General features: G+C 45.7%; 4 protein-coding genes across 4 annotated transcripts in view; 3 read left to right on the forward strand and 1 right to left on the reverse strand.

The window, feature by feature from the left end:
* The window catches only part of LOC142191151 (uncharacterized), a 1229165-nt gene that overhangs the window by 525148 nt on the left and 686672 nt on the right, over positions 1–17345 (reverse strand). The gene's annotated exons all lie outside the window — the stretch shown is intronic.
* The window catches only part of LOC142189845 (uncharacterized), a 236989-nt gene that overhangs the window by 47541 nt on the left and 172103 nt on the right, over positions 1–17345 (forward strand). The gene's annotated exons all lie outside the window — the stretch shown is intronic.
* The window catches only part of LOC142190877 (oocyte zinc finger protein XlCOF7.2-like), a 77156-nt gene that overhangs the window by 27129 nt on the left and 32682 nt on the right, over positions 1–17345 (forward strand). The gene's annotated exons all lie outside the window — the stretch shown is intronic.
* On the forward strand, positions 2102–11362 carry LOC142210258 (uncharacterized). Its single transcript, XM_075279312.1, has 5 exons — positions 2102–2108; positions 4082–4227; positions 4358–4739; positions 4823–4899; positions 9865–11362. The coding sequence occupies exons 1-5, from the start codon at positions 2102–2104 to the stop codon at positions 11167–11169; spliced, it is 1917 nt and encodes a 638-aa protein (XP_075135413.1). The 3' UTR covers positions 11170–11362.

Genomic DNA, 17345 nt, shown 5'->3' on the forward strand with positions numbered 1-17345 from the left:
TCATCTCTGTGTACCACCCAACCCGTGTTCTCCGCTCACTCAATGACCTAACACTTACATCCTCTATTATCAGAACCTCCCACGCTCGTATACAAGACTTCTCCCGAGCTGCACCACTTCTCTGGAATGCTCTACCCCGGACAATCAGATTAACTCCCAATTTCTACAGCTTCAAACACAAACTAAAGATGCATCTTATCAGACAGGCCGATCACAATTTCTAACGTAAACCCTTAACCCTCCTCTGACCCCGCTCCTACATTTCCCCACATGATATGATGCCATTTCAGGATAACTTTATATGTCCAAGCTCCATCCACATGTTAAAGGACACGACTGTCGACGGCTCATAAAGTTTTATGTTTGTGTAATGACAGTCACCTCTATTACAAAAGTGTCTGACCTCTGTATAAGCAATGCCGCCCCTGCTACCTCTTAAAGAAAAATTGTCAAAAGACAGGGTCACCATAAAAATATTGTATTTATTAATAATCAAATATAAAAAAACCCCACCAAGATTGTAGTTCATATAAATATCAAAAATACTGGCTAATATAGGAGGACCAACACACCACAAAAATCCGGTGAGTGGCAGGCAACTATAGACAGTAAAATATAAACATGCAAAAGTGTATAAACCAGTAATATTATTATAATGTGTCAGCTAGCTGAAAAGTATATGCACAAAAATAAAAATAAATATAGTAGCAATCCCCCTAAATAGAGAGAGAACTCAATGTAAGTGCATAAGAGAATACACACATGTAGCCATATACACAAGTGGAAGCATGGTAGCTAAATAATGGGGTGAGTGCAAGGCTGAAAACACATTACAAGTGAGGCATGACACAAAGATTAACAAATGAAAGACTTTGAACACAATATATTGCAAAAATAATAATGAATATGCCTACCAAAGACCGGAATGCCCGACGCACGTTTCACCACTGATGGCTTCAAGGCCCGGACCTAACAAAACGCAGGTCAGGTCAGTCGGCAGGGCAATTACCGAGGGCCCCAGCACTTGCAGGGGCCCCCTGTTGGTGGAATACTTTCCCTATTAGTATAGGGAAAGTATATGTGTGAAGCACACTGTGTACCTGCAGCAGTGGCTAATAGACAGCAGCCAGCGCAGGGAGCTGCAGCTATGGATAAAGGAAGCTCCACTCAGCGCTCTCAGGATGCTCCTCCTCACCCCTCTTCTCTGGCTGCCCTCTGTCAACCAATGAGAGGGTGAGGAGAGCCCAGGAGGCGGAACTCATCGCTATACAGAAGATCCCTGCTGTCCTGCATCTTGCACACATGAGAGGGAGCAGAGGAAGCTTCAGCAAAGTGAAAGTAAAGAAAGCACACACAGGGGGGAGGGGGGTTACTATTCCTAGTAATGTCAGGCATTTGGAGTTATTCATTTAGTTTTGGTAACTCCATGTGCCTCATATTAATAGCAACTAACCCCATCATGTCCCTCACATTAACCCCCTGTGCACTTCACCATAAGGGTTACTGATGTGTGAGATATATGGTGGTACTAATCATGAAGATACTTCATTATTACCTCCATGTCTCTCACATATCAGTAACTCTTATGTGAGGCACACAGGGGGTTAATTGCTATTAATATGAGGCCCATGGAGTATCTAAGCTGTAATGCACATGACTGTACTTCTTATCCTCAATTGTGGATAAAAGTACGGACTATTATATTTCAATGGGCCCAGTACACACGGTCGTTGTTTTTGCGGTTGTGTGTTAGGGCCAAATTGAAGAGCTGCAAATTATGGAGCAGGTCCTATATGTGTCCTATACCTAGACCAGTCATGTCCTCATAAATGGGTGGTATTACACAGGGGCGGATCCAGAGACGGGCAACCGCCTGGGGCCCCCGCCCAGTGGGGCCCCACGGCCCAGACCTAACAAAATGGTCCCGGTCTGCGGGAGGTATTTCCCGATTTTAATACATAGGCGTTTAAAGCAGGAGCTGTCAAAGTTCAGCTCCTGCTTTAACGCTGCGCTCCGGTATTTGTAGCCTCGATGTGATGACGTCACATCGCGCCTACAATATGTGTATGAGTGAGACTGCGGAGAGAGCGGCGGGGGAGCGATGGAAAGTGAGTATGGTTTTGTTTGTGTTAAACATTAAGATGGAACATAATATAGCGGGCCCATGAAACTGGGGGCAGATGAAGGGGGAGGGAGGAGAACGGCATGACACTGGGGCAGATAAAGGAGGGGAGAATGTAATAACACTGGAGCAGATGAAGGGAGAGAGAACGGCATGACAGTGGAGTAGATGGAGGGGGGAAGAACGGCATGACACTGGGGCAGATGAAGGGAGGGGGGCGAGAACGTAATAACACTGGAGCAGATGAAGGGAGGGAGAACGGCATGACACTGGAGCAGATGAAGGGGGTGAGAACAGCATGACACTGGAGCAGATGAAGGGAGGGAGAACGGCATGACACTGGGGCAGATGAAGGGGGGAGAACGGCATGACACTGGAGCAGATGAAGGGGGGGGACGTAATGACACTGGAGCAGATGAAGGGAGGGAGAACGGCATGACACTGGAGCAGATGAAGGGGGGGAGAACGGCATGACACTGGAGCAGATGAAGGGGGGGAGAACGGCATGCCACTGGGGCAGATGAAGAGGAAGAGAACAGCATGACACTGGGGCAAATGCAGGGGGGGGGGGAGAATGGCATGACACGGGGCAGAAACCAAGGGACATGAAACTGGGGACAGAGATGAAGGGGGGGACATGAAACTAGGGGCAGATGAAGGGTGTATATGAAACTGGGGGAGAGATGGAGGGGGGACATATAATTTACAGGTGACCGTAGGACGATTATACTGTGTGGGAGCACATGAAAAATGAATGAGAATGGGCGTAGTCAACATAAAAGTGGGCGGAGTCAAGTTTGCTGCGGTGCGCACAGTGCACCTCACATTTTCTCCCTCTTTCTAATCTTCAAAAGGGAGGTATGGGTTACAAGCAAATGCTTCTATGCTTCTATGTCGCTGGCCTTGCGTGCGTGCTCCCAATGCAGCTTATAGTACACAAATAAGGTCAGTTTTATAAGTTGGTCAAGCACAGCTAACTAGTTAAAAAAAACGCCTCAAAAATGCATTTTTTTGGGCTAATGTTTTCAAAAAAATCAAGGGGGGGGGGACCCCCATACCTCCCGTACCCCCCAGACCCCCCAGTAAGTAGGGCCCCGCCAAAGACAATTGCCCAGGGCCCTGTAAAGCCTGTATCCGCCACTGTTTACTACACCGCGTGGAGTCCATATATTGAAGGCTTCAATTTTTTGACTCCACACTGTGTAGTGATTAAAAAATCTGCCAGCTACTTACTCTGCTGTCCGGTTACCTACACAACTCACGTCTCCCCGTCCTGTAGCCGCCCACAATCTCCTAAGCCACAACAAGCCCCGCCCATTCCCAGCATCAGTAACACTAGCCTCGGGGGGCGTACAAGGCGCTCTGCTGACGTCTGAATGTGTGAGGAGAGGACAGAGAACAGCGGCCCAGAGATACGGGGAGCGGCAGCGGTTCTGTGCAAGTAACTAGGTTTGAGCAATCGGGATCTAAATTATGTTCCTGATCTTTTTTTAGGCAAGATCAGAACACGATTACGATCGTGAAATTTACTCGATCGCCGATAGGCATCCAATCTTTTCCGATCCCGATCGCTCAACCCTAGCTGTAATACTTCCTCTTCTGTCAGGGTCAGGGAGGACTGTACAGTTAGTTCCAGTGTGCTGGTAATATCAGGGGCCGAGTGTCTTCACCTCTATGGCCAGTAGATTGTAGTCCAGACAGAAATGTGGGAGATCTATCTGTGACAGTTGTGGCTGTTCCAAGAGATCGATGGACGAACCATCACTTGTTGTGACTGAAGCTGCAGGGAAAGTCAGTGTCATCTTTACAAGTGTCAGCTCCGTATCTTTGGACTCTTCCTCACCTTCTTGAGGGTTTCTTCCCCTCCTTAGTGGGTAGCACGGCTCATTCTACTAGAGCTGCTGGAACCTCCTGGAATTCCGTGTAGTGATTACATTGTCTCATCTTCTCTCCATTCAGGTTCCTACAATATAGAATCCTCTCAGTATCTTCTATATAAGAGAATATTCCTGATTGATCCATCAAGGATGGAAAGAGACAGGAACAAGATGGCGGAAAGTCTATTAAATCTCACCCTAGAGATCATCTACCAGCTTACTGGAGAGGTGAGAGATTCTGATGATGTCATCATGACATCATTCTTATCTATAGTAATAACAGATGATATGACTGGAGAGGTGATGGACTCTGGACATGTATGTAGTGAGATTTATTAATGTGTCTTCCCATAACCAGGATTACACAGTAGTGAAGAAGACCTCTAGTGGGCGCTGTCAGGCTCATGTGTATGAAAGATGTGGAGAAGACCTGAGCCCAATCCCGGGCCCTCCACCTCACGCCCTGATACAGGAGCAGATCAATGAACAGAAGATCCTAGAACTCACTAACAAGATGCTGGAGCTGCTGACTGGAGAGGTGACACTGCTGGGAATGCTGGGACATTATACAGTAACTGGAGGGGTCGGGGTGATGACTGTATCATTGTGTTGTCAGGTTCCTATAAGGTGTCAGGATGTCGCTGTCTATTTCTCCATGGAGGAGTGGGAGTATTTAGGAGGACACAAGGATCTGTACAAGGAGGTGATGATGGAGGACCAGCAGCCCCTCACATCAGCAGGTAATAGACATGACTATATACACATGGACTTCCATTATTTGTATGTACAGAATGAATTCAGTCCCTGTCTGTGTTTCCTACAGGTAGATCCAGTAAGAGGACAACACCGGAGAGATGTCCCAGTCCTCTTCTTCCACAGGATGATCAGGTAGATGGAGATATTCCCTATGATGTGTAGACGGGCTGTGACGTCCTTGTGGTCAGTCTTGTTGTATCCAGCAGTATTATATGGTTATATACATGGGCGGTGTCATTGAGCCACCATCTAATATGTTTATCCGGCTTCTCACAGACCTGCAGCTACTGTCAGGACATCTTTCATCTTCATGCGGATTAATGATCTAGAACATTCTCTGTGACTTCCCCATTTGTCCGGTGACTTTTATATTATTTGTTTCACAGATTTTCCATCAGGATAAAGATGTGAGCGACATGAATGCTATATCTATGAGAATAAAGGAAGAGCCCTATGTGAGTGGTGATGAGGAGTGTGAGGAGGACATTCCTACAGGGACCCGCCCAGGTGAGGAGTCACCACTATATAAAGCACAGAAGGGTCACTGATTCTATTCAGACATTGAAAGATTAGGAAAAAGGAAAAAAAAGTGAATATGTCTGTACCACTATATTGGTGAGAATTATTACCAAAGATACAGTCCTATGAGAAAGTTTGTGCCCCCCTATTAATCTTAATCATTCTTAGTTCTAAATATTTTAGTGTTTGCCATGTCAGTCTGATCTATCTAATAACTGATGGACACAGTAATATTTCAGGATTGAAATGAGGATTATTGTACTAACAGAAAATGTGCAATATGCATTAAACCAAAATTTGACCGATGCAAAAGTCTGGGCCCCTCCACAGAAAAGTGACATTAATATTTAGTAGCTCCTCCTTTTGCCTCTAGTCGCTTCCTGTAGCTTTTAATCAGTTCCTGGATCCTGGATGAAGGTATTTTGGACCATTCCTTTTTACAAAACAAGTTCAAGTTCAGTTCAGTTTGATGGTCACCGAGCATGGACAGCCCGCTCTCAAATGATCTGAAAACAAAGATTGTTCCACATAGTTGTTCAGGGGAAGGATACAAAAAGTTGTCTCAGAGATTTAACCTGTCAGTTTCCACTGTGAGGAACATAGTAAGGAAATGAAAGACCAGAGGGACAGTTCTTGTTAAGCCCAGAAGTGGCAGGCCAAGAAAAATATCAGAAAGGCAGAGAAGAAGAATGGTGGGAACAGTCAAGGACAATCCACAGATCACCTCCAAAGAGCTGCAGCATCATCTTGCTGCAGATGGTGTCACTGTGCATCGGCCAACAATACAGCGCACTTTGCACAAGGAGAAGCTGTATGGGAGAGTGATGAGAAAGAAGCCATTTCTGCAAGCACGCCACAAACAGAGTCGCCTGAGGTATGCAAAAGCACATTTGGACAAGCCAGCTTCATTTTGGAAGAAGGTCCTGTGGACTGATGAAACAAAGATTGAGTTGTTTGGTCATACAAAAAGGCGTTATGCATGGCGTCCAAAAAAAACAGCATTCCAAGAAAAACACATGCTACCCACTGTAAAATTTGGTGGAGGTTCCATCATGCTTTGGGGCTGTGTGGCCAATGCTGGCATCGGGAATCTTGTTAAAGTTGAGGGTCGCATGGATTCCACTCAGTATCGGCAGATTCTTGAGAATAATGTTCAAGAATCAGTGACGAAGTTGAAGTTACGCCGGGGATGGAGATTTCAGCAAGACAATGATCCAAAACACCGCTCCAAATCGACTCAGGCATTCATGCAGAGGAACAATTACAATGTTCTGGAATGGCCATCCCAGTCCCCAGACCTGAATATCATTGAACATCTGAGGGATCATTTGAGAGCGGGCTGTCCATGCTTGGCCACCATCAAACTGAACTGAACTGGAATTGTTTTGTAAAGAGGAATGGTCCAAAATCCCTTCATCCAGGATCCAGGAACTGATTGAAAGCTACAGGAAGCGACTAGAGGCAAAAGGAGGAGCTACTACTACTTTTTCATAGGACTGTAATTACCAAACAAAACACATGATGTATAGACCAGTATTACCTCTATACTAGGCCCCGGTCGCACACTACCTCCACACGGTGATGACCTCCATGACCTAGTCTTGCATTGCTCACACTTCTATCCTAACAAGCATCAGATCACGTAAAGGGGTTTTTCCAGCCAATTTTTTTATACTGTTAAATAATCCCCAGGACGGCTCATCGGTTTGTCAGTATATTATATATCAGTATATAATCTGTCAGTATATAATCGGTGAGGGTTTAACACCTGAAAACCCACACAGATCAGCTGTATTAGTAGCTTCTGGATGCCAGACTTTGTTTGTGGAGTGTTTTCTCAAAATTCCTCCTGACATGTGCACAAACCTCTTCATCAACTCCAAAAATCCTCTGACTCCTGTGCACATTACAAGTTTATCAAATTTATAAGCAAATTTTGGAAATTTTGAGTATGTGATTTTTTTTTTTTTCCTGTACCAAGCTATGTTTGCAGACAGGAATAGGTGGCATAATGATAGAACCTCCCATTAAATGACCCAATTCAGGTATTCTTTAAGGGTTATAGTGAGTATTTTGACCCTATAGCCGTTTCACAGATTTCACTAACCTTAGGATGTTTAGGTTAAAAATTAATAGAATGTCCCTTTATCCCCAAAGTTTTCATTCTCACAAGGGGTTAAGGGAGAAAAATCCCCCCACAGTTTATTAAACATTTTCTCCTAAAAACGGCAATACCCCATATGTGGTTATAATCTGCTGTATGGGAACATGGGGGGGCTCAGAATGGGAATAGCACTATTTGGCTTTTGGAGGGCAGATGTTGCTGGAATAATTCTCAGGTGCCATATCGCATTTGCAGAGCCCCTAAAGTATCTATACAATGGAAACCCCTCAAAAGTGACCCCATTTTAGAAACTACACCCAGGAATGTATCAAGGGGTATTTTCATTTTAAGCCTAAAAATACTTCCCAAAAATTATTGTACAAAATTGAAATTTTTAAAGAAATCTGCCATTTCGGTGCCCAATAATAATAATACATTTTATTTATATAGCGCCAACATATTCCGCAGCACTGTACAATTTATAAGGTTCAGATACAGACATACATAACAAAGAACGTCATTTCACACAATGGGACTGAGGGCCCTGCTCAAAAGAGCTTACAATCTATGAGGTAGAGAGGGTGACACAAGAGGTAGCAGGGGCGGCATTGCTTATACAGTGTTCAGACAATTTTGTGCATTAGGAATTGTGATAGGCTTGTCTGAAAAGATGCGTCTTTAGTTTGCGTTTGAAGCTGTAGAAGTTGGCAGTTAATCTGATTGTCCGGGGTAGAGCATTCCAGAGAAGTGGTGCAGCTCGGGAGAAGTCTTGTATATGAGCGTGGGAGGTTCTGATAATAGAGGATGTAAGTGTTAGGTCATTGAGTGAGCAGAGAGCACGGGTTGGGCGGTAGACAGAGATGAGGGAAGAAATGTAGGGAGGTGTGGCATTATGGAGAGCCTTGTGGATGAGAGTAATAACTTTATATTTTATTCTATAATGAATAGGCAGCCAATGTAGCGACTGGCACAGACCGGAGGCATCGCTGTAGCGTCTAGACTGATAGATGAGCCTGGCCGCTGCGTTCAGAATAGATTGTAGAGGGGAGAGTTTAGTGAGGGGAAGACCGATTAGTAAGGAGTTACAGTAGTCAAGGCGAGAATGAATCAGAGAGACAATAAGTGTCTTTAGTGTATCTCTGGTAAGGAAAGGGCGTATTCTGGAGATGTTTTTGAGGTGGAGGTGACATGAACGTGCAAGTGATTCAATATGAGGGGTGAAGGAAAGGTCTGCGTCAAATATGACCCCGAGGCAGCGGGCATGCTGCCTAGGAGTTATAGTAAGGCCTGAGACTGCAATGGATATATCAGGGACAGATCTGTTAGATGGTGGAAACAGTAGTAGTTCAGTCTTAGAGAGATTTAGTTTCAGATAGAGCGAGGACATGATATTAGAGACAGCAGAGAGACAGTTGCTGGTGTTCTGTATGAGTGCAGGGGTGATGTCACGGGAAGATGTGTATAATTGGGTGTCATCAGCATAAAGATGGTACCTGAAGCCAAATCTGGCGATGGTTTGTCCAATGGGGGCTGTGTAGAGAGAAAAGAGCAGGAGGCCGAGGACCGAGCCCTGAGGAACCCCAACAGCAAGGGAAAGAGGGGAGGAAACAGAGCCCGCGAATGATACACTGAAAGTGCGGTCTGAGAGATAAGAGGAGAACCAGGAGAGCGCAGTGTCATTGAGGCCGACTGAGCGGAGCATAGTGAGGAGAAGTTGATGGTCAACAGTGTCAAAAGCTGCAGAGAGGTCCAAAAGAATAAGAAGAGAGAAGTTACCATTGGATTTAGCCTTTAGTAGATCATTAGAGACTTTTGTGAGAGCTGTTTCAGTAGAGTACAGAGCGCAGAAACCAGATTGTAAGGGGTCAAGCAGAGAGTTAGCAGAGAGATAACGGATTAACCGAGAATAAACCAGGCGTTCCAAAAGTTTAGAGATGAAGGGGAGGTTAGAGACGGGTCGATAGTTAGCAGCACAGGATGGGTCCAGGGAGGGTTTTTTCAGTAGCAGGGTTATAACAGCATGCTTGAAGGAGGATGGGAAGATTCCAGAAGAGAGAGAGAGGTTAAATATTTTAGTAAGGTAAGTAGTGACAGCAGGCGACAGAGATTGGAGAAGGTGTGAGGGGAAGGGGTCACTACTGCAGGTTGTGGGGCGAGATGAAGAAAGTACGTTGCACCCACTTTGTGTTGTCAGAGGCCGGCACTAAAACTATTAAGTGGGCCATCTCGAGGGGCTCTACAGTGACCTAGAGCAGTGGTGGCGTCTTCTGCCCCGTTTCATTACTATTCACTATCACTGACCTCTGTCTCAGCACAGTGAATACTAATGAAGTAGACCGCGCTGCCGTCGTTTGCTGCCTGAGCCACTGACGTCACTTCTTCACACGGTCTGAAGCGTCTCAGGCAGCGGCAGCTCAGTGGGGAATATACTTATAAGGTTATGTTATTCAATAATAGTAATATCAGTATTCTTCTTGTCAGATGACTGTACCAGGAGCTCAGAGGGACATCTGATATCTACAGATTATAGAGCAGAGGATCATGGTATTACAAAAGATCCATATGAAGAACATGCCATTACCCCAGATCTACCCTCAGCCCTTCAGAAGAAAGATCTTTCTTCTAATTCATCACAGTCTGTTAAGCAAAATGAAAGTTGCAGAAGGGACGTTATACATCAGAGAACTCACACAGGAGAGAAGCCATATTCATGCCCAGAATGTGGCAAATGTTTAACTAGGAAAGCAAATCTTGCTAGACATCAGAAAATTCACACAGGACAGAAGCCATTTTCATGCCTAGAATGTGGGAAATGTTTTATCTCTAAATCAGACCTTGTTACTCATCAAAGAAGTCACACTGGAGAGAAGCCATTTTCATGTCCAGAATGTGGGAAATGTTTTACTACGAAATCAAAACTTGTTAAACATCAAAGAGCTCACACAGGGGAGAAGCCACATTCATGCAGAGAATGTGGGAAATGTTTCACTCAGAAATCAAGTCTTGTTCACCATCAAAGGATTCACACAGGGGAGAAGCCACATTCATGCAGAGAATGTGGGAAATGTTTCGCTATGAAATCAACTCTTGTTGAACATCGAAGAACTCACACAGGGGAGAAGCCATATTCATGTCTAGAATGTGGGAAATGTTTTGTCTCTAAATCAGATCTTGTTAAGCATCAAAGAATTCACACAGGAGTGAAGCCATTTTCATGCTCAGAATGTGGCAAATGTTTTACTCAGAAATCAAGTCTTGTTGAACATAAAAGAACTCACACCAGAGAGTTTTCATGTCCACAATGTGGGGGAAGTTTTCTCTCTAAATCACAACTTGTTGAACATCAGAGAAGTCACACAGGGGAGGAGCCATATTCATGCTCAGAATGTGGGAAATGTTTTACTATGAAATCAAGTCTTGTTCAACATCAAAAAATTCACACAGGGGAGAAGCCATATTCATGCCTAGAATGTGGGAAATGTTTTACTATGAAATCAAGTCTTGTTCAACATCAAAAAATTCACACAGGGGAGAAGCCATATTCATGCCGAGAATGTGGGAAATGTTTTACTATGAAATCAAATCTTGTTAATCATCAGAGAATTCACACAGGAGAGAAGCCATATTCATGTCCAGAATGTGGGAAATGTTTTACTCAGAAAACAAATCTTGTTAATCATCAGAGAATTCACACAGGAGAGAAGCCACATTCATGTCCAGAATGTGGTAAATGTTTTATCTCTAAATCGGAACTTGTTAAACATCAAAAAAAATTCACTCATAAACTTTGATACTGTTTTGTATCTGTTGCAGTTGTAAATCTGAGAGGAGGCCACTAAGATTGTAGAAATTTTGGTAGTAGTCTCAGAAACCATGAGCTATAGTGTCAGGATAGTCAATAAAATAAACTTCCTCTAATCAATATCTCAATTGGAGTCCCATAAACAACATATAGAGATAATCAAAGCACATCTGGAAACAACCCAGAATAAAGTATTTATATATTAATTGTATTCATGTAAAATCATGTAAAATACTTTATAAAAGATAAATTGCAGATATACCGACACAAAGAAATACGAGGGTACAAACAAGTGTGCTGTAAAACATCTCTGATGTTACCTACGCCCCCTCCCACCGAGTAGCAGCACAGAAGTGAATCCTAAATTATATTATGTAACCTGATACAAAGTACATTAGAGGAAACGCAGAGAGAAAAGCTCGGACTCCATTATAGCCTATGGGGTCTGCAGGTCACCGTGTTTTTTTTTAAGTGGATTAGGTTTCTATTCAGGGGGTTCCCAAGCAAAGACCCGAACACAGGTGTGAACCTAGCATTAGTGAATATGAACCCAATAGAGATGAGTGAACACCGTTCGATCAAATGCATATTCGATTGAATATCAGGCCGTTCGAGGTGTTCGATTCCAATCGAATACCACGAGGCAAACGCAGTAAAAATTCATATCCCCTCCCACCTTCCCTGGCGCGTTTTTTGCACCAATAACTGCGCAGGGGAGGTGGGACAGGAACTACGACAACGGAGGCAGTTAAAAAAATTTAAAAAACCCATTGGCTGCCGAAATCAGATAACCTCCAATTTAGACGAATGGTGGATTTAACATTCGATTAATTTGGGACTGTGAACTATGTGACTGTGAGACAGGGACAGATCTACAGGCAGGGTTAGCTAGGGATTACTTATTTAGGGGGGGAATGTTACTCACCCAGCTCTTTGGGGCTCTATCTGGTCGGGATCCCTGTCTGCTTGAGATATGCGCAAGCTGACTTTTTCCCCATAGGAATGCATTGTCCAGTGTTGATTGGCCAGTGTACAGTATTCGGTCAATCAACGATGGTTCTACTGGAGGAGTCTAAGATCCGTCTACAGCAGTTTCCATTGTGGTCCAATCTCAGATGTAGCAGTGCTGACACAGTACTGTACATTGGAGATGAAGCAGAGCTGGGCATGCACTCTGCTTGGCTGCATCTGCCAGCTCTGTTACATCAGTAGTAGGAGTAGTTGAGCTGAGTGTGCAGTATCGTCTGCAGAGTGTAATTGAGCTGAGTGTGCAGTATCGGACAGTGTGCAGTATCGGACAGTGTGCAGTATCATCTGCAGAGTGTAATTGAGCTGAGAGTGCAGTATCGGATGATGTGCACACTGTCTCTCACACACTCACTCTCCTCATGCACTTTGAGCGTAGGTGGGGTTTCCACCTTTGGCTGTGTGGTTGTACCTTTTCCCCACAAATCCCAGAACAAAGGGAAATCACGTCCCAAAATCACATTATGCATAAGATTTTTTATAACACCCACTTCATAATAAACAGACCCTAATATAGTCTCTATTGTGACCTTGGACATGGGGTAGTCCTTGACATCCCCATGGATGCAACAAACACTCATACATTTGTCCGGGATAAAGTCCCCAGCTATCAAGCTGGCATGCACCAGAGTGACCAGGCTACCAGAGTCCAACAACGCCTGGACAGAATGGCCATTCACCACAACTTGGCAGGCCTGAGGCCCAGTCTCTAGTCCCAGTACCGCAGCACAGACAGGTCTGTAAAATAATGCTCGATGCCCACCAGCGTCACAGTCCATTGGCTCAGAGGTGAATGGGCACTGGGCAGCAATATGTCCCTGCTCATGGCATCTCCAACACTGTACCAGCCCTGATTTCTCCAGCAGAGAGTCCCTTCTTGGGCTGGTGGACTGCCTAGAAAACACATCTCGAGCTCTTTTCCCTCCGCTCTCAAATAACGGAACAGTCTTACCTGGAGGTGCCCTCCACCGGGTGTTCCTGGGGGATGGTCGCGCTGTAGGGTCATCACAGAGCTCCGCCTTAGTCACCAGGTACCTCTACAGAAGGCTGACGAGCTGGTTGGCATCTTTGGGGTCTCCATGTCTAACCCAGCGCTGCAACGCAGGAGTAAGAGCTCTGGTGAACCGGTCTAGGACCACCTTCTCCACCATCTTTGTAGGAACAGGTGTCTGGTTCCAGCCCCTTTTTCACAAGGTGAATCAGGTCGTACATCTGGGATCTTGCAGGCTTGTCTATCTGGTAGCTCCAAGTATATACCCACCGGGCACGGACAGCAATAGTTACCCCCACCCGAGCAAGAATTTCCGCCTTTAACTTATAGTCCTGGACATCTTGCTGGCAGAGGTCATAATAGGCCTTCTGGGGTTCACCGGTCAATTAGGGTGCAATGACGTCTGCCAGTCAGCAGCTGGCAGTTTCTCCTGTTCGGCCACACTCTCAAACACAGTCAGGAAGGCCTCCACATCATCATCTGGGGTCATCTTTTGAACAGCCCATTTCTCATCTCTGTGCTCCACAGGTCTTTGCGGGCTAGTGACACCAATCTCTTTAAGGAGTGCAATTTGCTCTCCAGAAATCCAAAAGCCAGTTGTTAGGAATTGCTTAGATGACAATTCCCCAGTAGCTGCTGGAGAACCCTGGAGGAAGGGGCACAAGAGACAGTGAGCCCTAAGCTGAAGCCCCCCACTGTCCCTTCCTCTCGCCAGGCCCTATCCTATGTAATAGGCGGCAACTTGGAGACGATCGCTTCCTATATGTGTGACACACAAAACGCAGACAAAACAAACCACAGCAAAGGGAGGTCAGCTAGCTGGGGTTCAGTAACAGTCGAGCAATGCAGTGCCAAATCCAAGTCCAAAAGAATAATCAATAAGAAAAGCCAAGGTCAAGATTAACAATACAAGTAAAATATCAGCAAGAGGAAGCCAGCAAGCACGAGGCAATAACAGGCACCAGTGTGAATGTGAGCCAAGACTAAATAGGGGAGGATAAACCCGCCCTGGACCTGACAGGAATGCAGACTGTCAAATACAGGGCAAGACCAAATTTAATTACTTCATGAACAGAGGCAACAGGGGCAGAAGATGGGTGTGGTGCAAATTCAATTAAAGAACTAGAGCCGTGTTCACACGGTGCTTCAAAAACTCTAAGCAAGGAACTAAACTGCACACGCCTCCTGCACCGCCACATGCGAGCAGAGGGTGGCGCAGTGACCTGAACAGGCAGAGATGTTACAGTACCCCCCCTTTTATGAGGGGCCTCCGGACCCTCACCAGATAATTCAGTTCTAGAGGGATTCTGAATTTTCTCTGCCTTGTATTGTAAATCTACTTGAACAACAGACGCTTGAGGACCAGGCAAACGTTTTTTATTCACCTGGCTTATCTGATACTGCTGGGTTTTAAGACTGGAGGGGCGTTCCCAACTTTTAGTAGCTGAGACCTTCTCCTCAGTGACACAATCTACAGAATGTAAAGCAATACAGTGGGATGAGCACTGATCTCCCCACTCCACCAACTCCTTTTTACCCCAATCAAAAATAGGGTTATGGAGTTTCAACTAAGGGAGCCCCAAAATGACATCAGAAGACAAATTTTCCATAACAAAGAAACTTATGACTTCAGTGTGTGTTGAGCCCACTTGCAAAGAGATTAAGGGGGTTTTAAAATGGACCTTACCCCTGGCCAGTGGAGTAGAATCCGCTCCAGTAACAGACATAGGTGTGTGAAGTGGCAAAAGCTCAATGCCCAAAGATTCAACAACTGAATATTTAATAAAGTTTGCTGCAGACCCAGAGTCAACTAGGGCCTTGCCAGAAACAGATCTGTCCCCAGAGGACAGAGACACAGATAACATCATCTTATTCCCAACAAATAACTGGTTCCCTTTCTGATTCTTCTGAAGTTTTTTTGCAGGCGACAAGGGTCTGATAGTGCAGTCTCAGATGACATGACCAGAGGAACCACAGTACAGGCACAGGTTATTCCTGAGACGATGTTCTCGTCGTGTTCTGGCGTCCATAGCTCCCAGTTGCATGGGTTCCTCTCCAGAAGTGCTGGGAGGAAAGGTGAGTTTTTCAGGAGAGAGAGAGGAAGAGACAGAAAACTTGGAGGAAACAGGCCCTACTCTCTCTTTTAAAATTTCCCGGATGTTACGGTCAATATGGACCGCCAAAGTCATGGCCTGTTCAAGAGTCGGGGGATCTGGGTGACCAACCCAGAGCTCCTTAACCCGATCACACAAACCTTGTTTAAAGTGAGCTTTTAGCGCTGACTCACACCAACCTGCAGTTACACTGTACTTACGGAACTCTGCGCAATACTCCTCTGCAGAGCGTTCTCTCTGCCGCATGGTGAGGAGTTGAGATTCCGCAAGTGCAATGTGGTCTGGCTCAGCATAAATACAGCCCAGGGACTTAAAAAAAATTTCAAAGTCGGACCACTCCTCAGCCTCAGGAGGGAGTTTAAGGGCCCAAGCTTGTGAATCCCCCTGTAGAAGAGATATAACCACTCCCACCATTTGGGCCTGAGTCACATGTGGATTAACACGAAAGTACAAGCGACACAACTCCCTGAAAGTCTCAAATTTTTCACGATCCCCTGAGAAACGATCCAATAGTAACATCTTGACCATGTAAGGTGCATAAACAGCTGGGGATGATGCAGTCGCCTCAGTAAGGGTCTGAACCTGTTTATCTAGCTCAGCTACCAGGCCTGCCACTCCCTCCAACTTGGCTGCAAAGCACTGAATAGGATCCATGCGGACCTGGAGGGAAGCAATGGTAGTAGGTTTTTAGGCCTGTTATTCTTTCAGGGGATTGCTTAGATGACAATTCCCCAGTAGCTGCTGGAGAACCCTGGAGGAAGGGGCACAAGAGACAGTGAGCCCTAAGCTGAAGCCCCCCATTGTCCCTTCCTCTTGCCAGGCCTTATTCTATGTAATAGGCGGAAACTTGGAGAGGATCCCTTCCTACATATGTGACACACAAAACACAGACAAGACAAACAATAACAAAGGGAGGTCAGCTAGCCAGGGTTCGGTAACAGTCAAGTCAATGCAGTGTCAAATCGAAGTCCAAAAGAATAGTCAATAGGAAAAGCCAGAGGTCAGGCTAAAGAATACAAGTAAAATAACAGCAGGAGAAGCCAGCAAGCATGAGGCAATAACAGGCACCAGTGTGATTGTGAGCCAAGACTAAATAGGGGAGGATGACCCCGCCCTGGACCTGACAGGAAGGCAGGCTGTCAATCACAGGGCAAGACCAAATTTAACTACTTCATGGACAGAGGCAACAGGGGCAGAAGAGGGGTGTGGTGCAAATTCAATTAAAGAACTAGGGCCGTGTTCACACGGTGCAACACGCCTCCTGCACCGCCGCATGCGAGCAGAGGGTGGCGCAGTGACCTGAACAGGCAGAGATGTTACACCAGTAGAATCATTCAGGACACAGCTCCAAAAATATGACCTCTCAGTTGGCTCTCCAGCTAAGATCTGCCTAAAGTCTGCTGCTGGAGCTGGCTTCTTAAGCCTCCTTGATGAGCAGATTCTCTTCATCTGAGGTGCTGCCGGAACATCCCCAAAATGTGGACTGGAGGGGGGTGGAATGTCAGGTCCCACTACCAACCTACCTGCCATTCCTAAAAATCCAGCCCAATACTGAGCATTTACCAAAATGCTCAGCAGATGAAAGTTGTCTGCTGAGAACAAACATTCCTTCTGGAGTTTTCTCATCTCACCCACCTGAGTAGTCTGGGCGAGATGTACACCCATTCCATTACCTTACCAGCCATCGGCTTACATATCCCCCCCCCCCCTCTTCTCCAGACCAGAGGGCTGGGCATTTGTGGCCATCATACAATGGACCCGTGACCAGGGTCGGACTGGGGTGTCTAGGGCCCACCAGTGGAATTGTTTCTAGGGGCCCACCACCAGGACCCTGCAGACCAGCGATGCCGAGACAGGGCAGCTAAAGGTAATACCATCTCGGGAGCCATGCTGCTCACCTGCCATACATTGTGCAACAACATACTACCTAAACCTACTGCTACACTCTGTATGGAAAGTGAACAGCGCTGCTCCTAGAAATGTTACCATTACCTATAGCCGCGCTGTCCTGGAATAGCTGATCTGCAGAGGTCC

The sequence above is a fragment of the Leptodactylus fuscus genome, chromosome 1, assembly GCF_031893055.1.
Source record: "Leptodactylus fuscus isolate aLepFus1 chromosome 1, aLepFus1.hap2, whole genome shotgun sequence".
In the NCBI taxonomy this organism is placed as follows: Eukaryota; Metazoa; Chordata; class Amphibia; order Anura; family Leptodactylidae; genus Leptodactylus; species Leptodactylus fuscus.